This window comes from Protopterus annectens, chromosome 11.part0, assembly GCF_019279795.1.
Source record: "Protopterus annectens isolate FY-2018-M chromosome 11.part0, PAN1.0, whole genome shotgun sequence".
Taxonomy (NCBI): Eukaryota; Metazoa; Chordata; order Ceratodontiformes; family Protopteridae; genus Protopterus; species Protopterus annectens.
The window spans coordinates 19,530,323-19,542,765 of NC_056745.1; the positions used below are offsets into that span (position 1 = coordinate 19,530,323).

At 44.7% G+C, this 12,443-nt stretch overlaps 1 protein-coding gene across 1 annotated transcript in view; it reads right to left on the reverse strand.

The window, feature by feature from the left end:
* The window catches only part of LOC122815976 (zinc finger protein 570-like), a 251,465-nt gene extending 243,905 nt beyond the window's left edge, over positions 1 to 7,560 (reverse strand). Inside the window, exon 1 of the mRNA XM_044088860.1 lies at positions 7,336 to 7,560. Coding sequence (XP_043944795.1) covers positions 7,336 to 7,560 — 225 coding nt within the window. The remainder of the gene's footprint in view (positions 1 to 7,335) is intronic.
* Between the last annotated feature and the right edge of the window lie 4,883 nt (positions 7,561 to 12,443).

The following is a 12,443-nucleotide window of genomic DNA, read 5'->3' on the forward strand; positions in this document are numbered from 1 at the left end:
AAACTAACGTCGGGCAGCAAGTTGCCAAGGAGTCTTTTTGGGCTAGGCTTACATAGACTCTGGGGGCCGATACCCTAGTACACTCCTATAAACCTATAAGAATAAAACCAGAACCTGTTGCGGTGAGGCGACAGTACTAACTGCTGCACCACAGCGGCCATATATATAGATAAGTAAATCAGCATCAGGTGCTGATTTGTCTAAACATGGGCTAAACTCTCGGCTAGGCTTATAAGGGCCTCAGGGCCAATAGCCTTGTAACCTCCTATGAAAAAATAAGCATGTCCCTGTACAGAGCTTTTATGGAACACTACACCTAGTTATATAGCTGTAACCTATTCATATGCCGTCTCAAAACTGGAGAACGGTACAAATGTTTCTCACAAACAATCAAATGGCTTCACAACTTGGCTTGCAGCAAAAGATCACAGCATTTTTCCCTTTTCTCTGTATCTTACTGCATTCTTAAGAGAAGAATGCCAGACACTCACAGCATTAAAAGATCCCTTGCTGCTTGAAACACTTTGTTCAGAGCATCCTCTGGTGAGCAGAAGGTAAGAGGACACAGCCTTACTAAAACTAGATACTGACAATTCTTCGAAATGCGACTTTTATCGTACCCACATAGAATTAATTCCTCCTCACAATTAAACTCAGCCAAATGATCTATAATTTCAAGTATGGACTAGACTACTACATCGGTACCTGTAACTTCCAACATGAAATCTGGGGCATCAAACTTCTAGATGTGGAAAAGGTCTTCAACTTGTTCATCAGACCTATCAAACTACGGCTAACAATGTTTCCGGGAAAGTTACAACTTGAAAATTCTGCTAACAAGAAAACTTTTCATGCCCAAAGAGCAGCAAAACTGTTGATGGCAGCCTGGGACACAATGGAGCCACAAAAGTGGCTCCAAAAATGTGGTTTGGCATATGTGGTCCTTCCTTTACCAACCTTTTCTGACTTGTTGGCTGTTGGGGAAGCACCCACCAAGAGGAGAAAATGCTGAGAGAAGAAAGGAGCCACTTTTGAGATTTTAAGTATTTTTCTTCAGATTATTTGCTAAGTTTTTCTGCATAGCTGCATACTTTGAGCATTTTCTGGCTTGTTAAACTTGATTTCTGCATTGGTAACTGTATTTAGAACACAACCTAGAGCTGTTTACTAAATTTCCTGTTTGCACTTATTTTTAAAATCATTTTTTTCTTAAAACTTGCATTTTATCTGTCTCTGGCCTAGCACTCAAGTGTGGGGTCATTTACTGCACTGTTATAACTTGTTGATACTTGTGAACCTCTGCTATCTTTAAAAAAACAAACAATCTTGCTTTTTTCCCACTTTTCTGAGATTTAAAAAAGTTCAGTTACAGGCTTGCTGTTCTGAACTGTTTGTAAGTTTCTTGGAGGCCATTTTTTGCTTGGGCTAAAGGGAAGTCTCTCTGTTCATCAGTGGCAGTGATAAACATTGAGCAGCCTGCCTGCCCCTGTGGGAGTGGTTACTGCCTTGAAACTGTAGTTTTATTGGCCATTTTGGGTCAATTCCAAACTCCTTGATCTCCCTCTCTTAAAATCCTCTTTTGCACATTTTTGTGCATAGCGCAACAACGGGCAGCGCCGCCTAATTGGGTTTAAACTATTCCTGGCTCCACGAAGTATGCTCTTCACTTTTTCCCTTAGAACTGCTCTATCTCTCAAATTAAACACCATATTCTCATTCTAAGGCCCTTCACTGGTCCAAATAAGTAATCTTACAAGTTAGCACTATTAAACCATAAGCACTACTTACTCTTACACTCTCTACGATTACCTTGACCCCTATTGGTCCGTCTTAATTCAGTTTCCCTATATTACTCTAGAATGTCCAAAGGTCAGTCAATGGTTTCCTCTTCAGTCCAGCTGGTGAATCTGGGAATTTTGAGGCAATGTTACAACTGTCTCATGTACACGGACAACCCTCTCCTCCTCCAAACAGGTTCAAATATATGTGAGAGATGCAACCATATAGCCAAACTGGAGGCTGAGCTCTCTCATCTCAAAACTGGTGAAACCAGTCAGGAGGAGAAGGTAACCTCACACAACACAATTCCAGTATCACATAGTCCCACCACATCAGTGAACCAAACACATAAATATACAAAAACATACTCAGAGGCTATAAATAAAAATCTACCTAAGCAACAGAGACCTCCAAAGCAGACATCCAAGCAAACGCTACCCCAAAGCAAAACACGCACAACACATAGCAGCCACAGTCCTTAAGGCTGAATAACACACCTGATACTCTTGTAATAGGTGACTCTATTGTCAGACACACTGACGTCCCGCTCACCAGGCTGAACAAAGAGAAGGTCACAGTGAGCTGCCTGTCGGGCGCTAGGATCCGCCACATAACGCAAGCACTCAGATCACTCCAAAGCAAATACAAATATGACTCAGTCATCGTACATGCTGGTGTGAATGACCCGAGACGTACCTCCCTGGACTACATGAAAAGAGACATAGAGGAGCTCTCTGATCATGTAGCCCAGGCCGGTATGACCCTGACCTTGAGCAGCATCTTACCCTCACCTAGAATGATGCCACAGTACAAAGACAATATGATCGATTTTAACAATTGGCTAAAATTTTGGTGTCATTCAAAGGGGATCCAGTGTCTGTCAGCCTGGGATGACATGCTCGACAAGTCACGTTGCTTCGCTAGGGACGGCTTGCACCTGTCACCACTGGGCTTTTGGATATTGGCAAAGGCTCTTGCCACCCCCATAGTGCCTTTTTTAGGCAAGGCTCAAAAGTCAAACTCACCTCCATAGACAGCACAAGGAACAAGAAACTAAGGGTAATGCTGCTAAACGCCAGACGTCTTAACCTCAAGATTCACGCACTTGAAACTCCTCAGTATGGAGAACATCGATATCTGTGCAGTGACAGAAACCTGGTTCAAGGCTCCAGAGAGCACCCCAGCACTACCAGGTTATACCTCATATCATGCTTTTCGGCCCCAAAACCCGGACCGAACCACAAAAGGAGGGGGAGTTTCCATATTTATCAAGGATATCCACACCTCCAGGTTAGTGGCATTGCACGAAGTATCGGTGATCATCCATGTGCAACTAACAAGTGGGCAAGACTGCTTTTCAGTTTATAGCATCCTACAGATAACCCTCTCAAAGTCAGGAATCCCATTCGGCTTTCCTGAAAACATTGGAGAACATGAAGATCGCTCTGAACACCATTATATTGGGCGACTTCAACTACCCAAACATAGACTGGGAGCACTACTCAAGCCCCAGCACCTTAGCCCAAAGGTTCCTGGAAATTATAAACTCAAATGCTATTGAACAACTAGTCACCACTCCCACAAGAGGGGATAACATACTAGACCTGCTCATTACCAACATGGGTACTCTATGCTCCATACCAGAAGTATATCCCTCATTGGTAAGATCAGACCGTAAATTAATTTCACTGGATATCCACATCCCGACCCCACCCCCAACCCAGAAAACCACAGTGAAAAACTTCTCAAAAGCGAACTTCTCACTTCTCAAAACCGAAGTGGAATCCTTCAAGGCCCCAGGGCCAGTGGAAACTGCGACCCAAACTGCAGAATCCTATATAAACGCACTCTACGGACATCTCCAGGAATGCATGGATCATGCTATCCCAAACAAAACCAAGACCCAATCATCCAAAGGCAGGCGTCCAGTCTGGTGGAACCCAGACATAAATAAACTGTACAACAGAAGGAGGAAGCTACTACATGATAGAGCAAAATCCCTAATAGGGAAGGCAGCTCTGATCAGTACTAGCAAAAAATTACGATCCCTCATAAAATCCTCCAAGGCCAGCTTCAAGAGAAAAATTGCACAGGACACTAAAGACAATCATAAGACTTTTTTCAGTTATGTTAGGAACCTGGGATGCAACTCCCAGACTTGTTCTGAGTTGATTCTAAACGACAAAAAATACACTGAACCCACAGACATCACCAATATCCTGGCAGACAGGTTCAGTGCAAACTTCTCCACTCCCTCCCCCCCAAAAGAGCAAGTATCTATCCCGGCAAAGGGCTGCCTCCCAAACATCTCTGATGCTCAGGTGAAGGCTGCCCTCTCCAAAGCAAAAAACACTGCTTCCATGGGACCAGATGGCATCCCGGGTTGTGTCCTACATGAACTCCAAGAAGAACTAACACCTCAAATAAAACAGCTGTACAATCTCAGCCTCACTACAGGATATGTGCCCACAGAATGGCGTACAGCAACAGTGGTCCCACTCCACAAAGGTGGAGCCTCTACGGACCCTGGAAACTATTGCCCCATAAGCCTGACTAGCCTAGTCTGCAAAGCTATGGAGAGGATCATCATGGAGCTCACAAACAAAGACATTGGGGACCTACAGACACTAGATCCTACCCAATTCGGCTTCGTCAAGGGCAGATCCTGCCTTTTGAACCTGGTTGACTTCTTTGAAACAGTCACCAAAGCCATAGATGAAGGGAAGGTAGTCCACACAGCCTATCTGGACCTAGCAAAGGCATTTGACACAATACCCCACTCGGGCATCATAGATAAGCTATCCAGCTTAAATATAAACCCCTATGTGACAAGATGGGTCGCAAACTGGCTCAAAGACAGAACCCACAGAGTGAGAGTTGCTGGAGCCATGTCAGACTCGAAACCGGTCACAAGTGGCATCCCACAAGGTTCTGTCCTGGGACCGCTCTTGTTCGGTATATACTTTTCCGAGGTACAGGACAACGTGGGAGGACTATGGCTCACCAAGTTCGCAGATGACTGCAAACTGGGCGCCATAATCGACTCTCCAGCTGACATAAACATCCTTCAAAAAGGTCTCACAGAGACGGATAACTGGTGCCAGAGCCATGGTCTAAAGCTAAATGCCAAAAAGTGCATAGTCATACCCTTTGGCAAAAACAATGTGCCCACAAATTACCACATAGGCGGTAGCCCATTAAGTACAGAGAAAGTAATTAGGGATCTGGGGACCCAAGTTGATAGCAATCTCTCCTTTGACAACCACATTGCCAAAGTGGTTAGAAAGACCTTCTACATAGCCCACCTCATCATGAAAGGATTCACATCTAGATCAAGAGAGGTAATCATGCCCCTTTATTCATCCCTCATCAGGCCTATCATAGAATATAATGCCCATTTTGGGATGTACCTTACCCGACACCTGCAGCAATTAGAAAGACCCCAAAAGTACCTCACCAAGAGGATCAAGGGACTCAAGCAGATGCCATATGCTGCTCGGTTAAAAAAACTCCAGCTCTACTCAGTTGCATACCGCCTACTTCGAAGCGATCTATGCCTGACATATAAAGCTATGTCCAATCCAGAATTAATGGACATGCTCCGCCTCAGTAAATCTAAATCCCTTAGAGCCACACGCTCGAGGGACTTGAACCTCAGCACAGAAATAAATAGAACTTGCTGGAGGGACAGATTCATAACCCAGAGGCTCCCTTCGCTCTGGAATAGAATTCCAATTCATGTTAGGCAGAGCACCTCACTGAATCTCTTCAAGAAGAATCTTGATGAGTGGATGGGGGATCGTAGGTTTGTCCCGGGGATTACTTCCATGTGACTGTTAGACAGAGGCACAGTAAACTAAACCTTAAAAAGGGCACAGTATACTCAAATCAAGGGGTGGCGTAAGCCAAACAAAATCGGGCTAGGCTTGTAATTGCCCCAGGGCAGATAGCCTAGTATGAACCTATGAACCTGATACACTTTCTCTCCATACTACTATGAAAGTATGTACCTCCAAAAGCAGATTCCCTGCCACCACTTCATGTCCCTCCTCAAGTAGGATGTCCACAAACTCTCTCCACATGTGCTTTTAGTTAGTTACTAGGCATGCAATCCTGGACACTATTAAGAAGCGTAGCCAAATTTCCCGATTTCCAGAAAGCATTGTCTGCTTAAGTGACTTACTCAACGTAGGGTTACCACCTGTCCCACTTTGCAAGGGACAGTCCTCTCTTTCGCCAGTTCTGTCCTGTGAAAAAAACTAAAAAATTACAGATGTCCCGAGATTTTTTTATAAAAAATATTTCACGTTTTTTTTTAATATATTTTATAAGAAATAGTAAAAGCAACTCAAAATTTACAAAAGTGAGCTTTTATTTTGGCAAAAAAAAAAAAGTGAAGTTCTGTCCTTTGCACTGGCTGTGGGTATGTTCTGTCCTGCAAAATCTCATGTTTTTTACCAAAAAAAAAATACCACTTTGGACATTTGAAAAGGTGACAACCCTAGCTCAAGGTCACATAGTAGGCAAATGAATGCGGAGAGAATCAGACACTATACTACAGGAGGCAGCACATTAACAGCTCTTAGCCTTAATCCTCCATGCTAATTGCCAGCTGAAACCTATTAGTGTTAAAAGTTTTCTCCTATTTGCATTGCAAAGGGTAGTTTCAATTTACTGACCTCTGGGCACAACATGGTTCCCCTACATTACTCTGCTGCCGGAGGAAGAAAAGACAGACATGTGATTGGTTATTAATCTGTGCCCCAAATGGGCCTCTAAAACACAACCCAAGCCTCCAGCAGTACAGATGGACCTGCTGCCCCTTTAACAATGGGCCAGTTTATCCCGAAGCACATATACTTTGCACTTAGGAGGGAAGCTCTTACATGATGGGAAGGTAGCTGTAATCAAATATGTGAATACTGCCCAACATTTCTAGTGTATGTGTATGTGTATAAAAGTACAATACTTGCAAACAAAACGTGTACTGATTTAATTGCTTTGGGTAAATTTAATTTGAAAGCTTGGCAAAATATTGTCCTCACCAAAAAAAAAAAAAAGAGAAGCCATGCATGTACCACAGCCGAGTCCCACCAAAAAACTACATTTCCATTAATGTTTAGGGTCGGTAACCACCCACCTTTCCTTGGAGCAAGGCCATACACCACCGCATCGTCCGTAACCCCACCCATTTCCGCCATCATGACACCACCGTGGGAAACGCCCCTTTTCCCGGTCCATGACTCCCTGATTTCTGCTTTCTGTCGGCTTACTATGCTTTTCAGTAAAAGGTGTAGTAAATCCAACGTGTAACATTCTGTTTCTTTCTTTTTTTTCTGTTTGAAGCAGAGTATCAAAGAAGCACACCACAGTGTTTTCCGGTTTGATTTCCCAATAGTCCGGAAACAAAGCCAATACGTGATTACGCGACGGCATTTTTACTTCAACCAACTTCAGTCACTCAAAGGAAAAAACACGTACTGGACACGAGCTGAACTGCTAATTACAAACCAAATCACTGAACGCCACGTGCTGCGTACTGTAAACATTACTCACCTCTAGCTTCATGGCTCCAAAACTACCAACCACACTCTTCAGAAACGTGGGCAGACGTTTTCTCCACAGATCAACCGCAACAGCACACAAGGTCAATACCCAGAATAAATTTGTGGAAAATTCGCATAGCCGAATAAAGTAAGTTAGTAATCCGATTCTTTTCCTCTCCGTCACAAAACCGAGTCTCAAGTCCTCTGCTAAGTACAGCACTGCCCCTACATACATATTAATGAGCTGATTTGCATGCTGTTGTGGGACTCATTTTTGTGATGGATAGGAAAAGAAGCTGCTAAGTTTCTTTGTTCAGTTAGAAGAAGTACAAAACTCATTCGGGGTATTTGTATGCTGGTGCATTTCATACCTCTCAACAGTCCAGATCTTTGCCTTATATTTTTGGGCTGTTCCTCATAAAATTTGTGGTTTTCTGGCAAGTCACTGATACTGCAGTCACTAAGTAATGACAGACATTTCAAAGTCACGTTTCATATTCTTCAGAAAATGCACGCTAACAAATCCTCATATTCTAGCAATGTTCTAAGTTTACTAGAGCAGTATTTAAAATCTGTCACTATTTTTGGGCCTACCCCCGTTATTTTGGACTTTGTCCAGCTTTCTTGTGCTCAGAGGTTGACAGGTGTGGTGCATTATGTTTCCGAAGATTGCTTTAGCCTGTTTCTAGGTGTCAGAGACATAAACAGTTTTTAATGCTTTATTAATAAATGTGTGCAGGGACAGCCTTTGGTCAACTGGGTGCCCTAGGCAAAAAGGCTAAACAGCTACCCCCACCACCTGTTGCCCCCATCCTAGTCTACCTACATCATCCAGGTTACTTTTTTATTCTTTTTCTCACAGTTTGTCTTACTCTTCAGTTTTTCCTGTATTCATTCAACACATTTTAAAGAAATAATTTCTTTAATACAAAAAAAATAATAATAATAAACAGACAAATACTGGAAAAGCACCCACTAGAGTGGTGCCCTAGGCAGATGCCTAGTTGGCTTATGCCTAAGGTCGGCTGTGAATGTGTCTTAAGTGAATACACTAAGCTATGATCTGATGCTGTAAATCTTTGTTCATTCATTACAAATAGGACCTCGGTTCTGTCCTCCGTTTCCAAGCTCGTGCCAGCCAAAAACTCTCAGCTAAGACCTACCCATAATGCCCCCCTCCTAGTTACTCCAGATCTCGTTTGCCACATTCCTAGTCAGACATGCTAGCCATCTCTCTCAAAGCTAAGTAGAAAATTGCTATTTTTAAAACAGTTTTTCTTCAAAATTGTTTACTTTTTAGTCGTTAGCCTTTTCTCACTGTCGCCTATAACCTAGTTCTATTCCCTACCCTTTTCCTTGGTAATTTAAATTTTACCATTTTTGGTACTGTTCCTCTCGCCTGCCTTTGACAGGCCTTTCCTTACCACTTGTGGTATTTTTTTTAAATACTATCTCTGGTATTCTCTCCCTTATTTTGTTTTTTCTATAGGATAGCCTTCTTGCCTTATTATGTCAGACAAAGCTAAGTTTGGGTTTAAACAGTGTGACAAGTGTGGACGGAAGATGCCTAACAAGGATACACATGCTCGTTGTGTCTACTGTTTGGGCATGAATCACATTAGAGCTGACTGTAACATTTGTGCTGGTTTTAGTAATTGTACACTAGCATAACGTAAAAATAAACTTATCTTAAAAGGTTTACTCAAGACACCTTTTTCGGAGGCTCTATCTGGGTCGGAGGTCTCACCCCCTCCAAAGACCAAAAAACATAAGTAAAAATCGATTACTCAAGACACCTTTTCGGAGGCACTATCTAGGTCAGAGGTCTCACCCCCTCCAAAGACCAAAAAACATAAGGAAGAATGGATTACTCAAGATACCTTTTTCAGAGGCTCTATCTGGGTCGGAGGTCTCAGCCCCTCCAAATACCAAAAGACATAAGACAAATGAAGTCACTTGGTTCCTGCATCTCTGTCAGTTACAGAACCAAGGTGGCTCTGTGCTTCGCTGGCGACCTTGGCGCAGACCTCTTCGGCACTACGCTCTGTGTCTTCTCCCTTGGTGCCGTCCATGATATTCACCCTTATTTTGGTTCCGACCTCAGCACCACTGACTTCGGTGCCGTCCTTGGATCTGACATCGGCTTCGATGACTGTACCTGCTTTGGCACCATCCCCAGCCACTGTGCCGACAGTTTCTTCGGCTCCATCAGCTCCAAAACTCGAATACCTGCCAAGGACAAGATACTTCCACTCTGGTGCATACTGGTTTGGTTCCAACAGTAGTGTTTTCCCTTGCTGCATCAGCTCCAATGGAACCGATGCTCTCCCGAAGCAGTGCTTGGACCATCCGTACCTTGGTACCTAGCCCGGCACCTATTTTCTCGTGGTGCTGTCTATGTCCATGGCACCAATGATTTTCAGTTCTCCCAGAGATCCTCACCTGGAGGTGGGCTACTCACGGCGGGGTGTGACCCCGGTTATGAGGTTGTCCCTCCCGGTTCCAGGCTCCCATCCCTCCTCAGGTGGGCCTGCTGTACAGGTAGTGGACTCACAGTCAGCATCAATGACATCAGTATCAGAACCCTCCCCTAGCATGCACATCTCCCAACCCTCTATGTCGGGACCCCGGGCATGGGAGTCATAAGAACCCTCTTTGAAGGGAACCCCTTCTCCGGAGTCCTCCTCAGAAGATCCCACTGGGGAGCCACCCTGGAAGAAATGGTGCAAGAGGAAGCACCTTGATTCACCGGAGGAATCTATCACTGAAGACACTGATTGTGATGAGGGGGAAGGGTCTCCATGGTCTCTCCCAGACGACATCTCATTTGGAGACATTCTCGAAATCCTCAAGCAGTAGGGAAACTGGACGTCCTATAACCCTTCTTCTGAGGAATTGGTGTTTCTGTAGGCCTTCTGTGCCTAGCCATCTACTTCCTGGGTGACTCCACCTGCAGATGACCTTGTTGAACTCATTGTGCAGCATGCCTGGAAGGCCCCGGACAAAGTAGAACCTGTCCCTCGGAGGCCATACAAAAAATTTATCTACACCTGAAGACCAGCCCCACTGGTACTAACAGCTGATTCTATGGTTGTGGCCACGGCCACCAAGAGGGAACTGGCAGAAGATAGTTCCACCGTCCATCCTCCAAACAGAGAGTCCCGCACCATGAACAGACTAGGGAAACGCACCTATGCTTCAGCGACATTTGCCATTCACTCGCTGAACTATCTGGCACACTTTACTCGCCTCCAAAGAGATCTAATTTATGAAATGTCTTCCTCTTTGGTAGGGTATCGCCTGATGAGGAGTGTGATACTGTCGCCTCGCAGCTAGCTACCCTTGAATCCATCTCGAATTCCTCGATGCATTTGACATCTCACTCCACCGAGGGGGCAGCTCGAGCTGCTGCATCAAGCGTTGTCATGAGATGCAATGCTTGGATGCAGTTGTGTGATTTCGCAGACCCCTTTAAATCTTCCTTCATCAATGCACCTGTCAACGAATCTGCACTTTTTGGACCCAAAGTACGAGACACACTTACACGTAGTGAGAAAGACAGAAAGACCTTGTCTGCTGGTGGCATACATCTTTCCAACCCCCAGAGGTCCTATTCCAGGAACCAGAAGAGATGAAAAATGTGGTTCAAGAAATCCCAAGGACCCTTTCGTGACACTCATGGTGAACAATCCCCCCAGGGCAGAGGGGGCAACTCATATGGAAGACATCCCTTTCAGGGTAGAGGGGGTCCATGTAACCAGGGCGCTACAGATTCTTTCTCCGGCAGACCTTACCAGCGCTCCTGAGCAGTGGCCTGATTGCTTTCCTCTGGAAGCAGTCGGAGGTCATTTTTCTCTGCATCTACCAGCCTGGCATCTTATTACTACCGATGTTTGGGTGCAGAGAATAATATCCAGAAGCTACCAAATACCATTTGATTTAACTCCCAGACCCGTCAAACGAATCCCCGATGTACCACCCAATCAGAGGGAATTAGCAACTTTAGAAATAGAAAAGCTGCTGAGGAAAAGAGTCATCCAATCAGTACCACCAAACCAAACAGGATCCCGGTTTTACTCGAGGTTCTTTTTAGTGCCAAAAAAGATGGGACTTGACCATTCCATTCTTCCCTTCCTAGGGAGGGATAACTGGATGTGCTCTATAGACCTCCAGGATGCGTACTACTACATAAAGATGGATCACCGCTCCTGGAGGTTTCTCCACTTCCAGCTGGGAGCCAATCACTACCAGTTCAGGGCACTGCCATTCGGTCTCTCGACAGCCCCTCGAATGTTCACCAAATGTATGGTAGTTGTGGTAGCTCATCTTCAACTACAAGGATTTCAGGTGTTTCCCTATTTAGACAATTGGCTCCTTACCACTCTGACCAGGAATCTTCTTACACTCAAGGTCTCACTCTCCGCTTGGGGATTACAGTCAACAAGGACAAATCTCAATGTCTCCAATGAAGACAATGGAATTCATTGGAGTGGTCTTTGACACAACATCCTGTCAAGCTTCTCTCCCCCCTCACAGGCTTTCAAAAATAATGCACCAAATCCAAGACCTTCTTCCTCAGTCTTACGTATCAACACGTCTTGTACTGCAGCTCTTAGGCTCCATGGCAGCTGCCATTACATTGGTACCACTGGCGAGATTGCAGATGAGAATCCTACAGTGGCTCCTTTCCGCACAATGGTCATTGCTAATTTACCCATTCGACCACATGATACGTCTTTCAAACCATTGCAAGGAAGAAATGTTATGGTGGATGAACCCACAAACAAATCTTTGGTGTAAACCATTCTGTCTTCCCCAGCCCACGGCCATGGTGACCACAGATGCTTTGCTGTTAGGGTGGTGGGGGGGATTTCCAGGGAAAGACTGTCCAAGACACCTGGTCCCCCATGGAGGCCAATGTGCACATAAATGTCCTGGAACTGAGGGCAGACTCTTAGCATTGCAAGCATTCCATGCATCTCTACCCTCTGTCTGAAGCTCACAGCTTGGTTCCTACACTTCCAATGATTGCCAGGCTGCCTGACATCCCATCTCCTGTTTGAGAAATTCTTCTGGATTCACACAAACCTTCCACTAGGAAAGTTTATTCTAGTATAT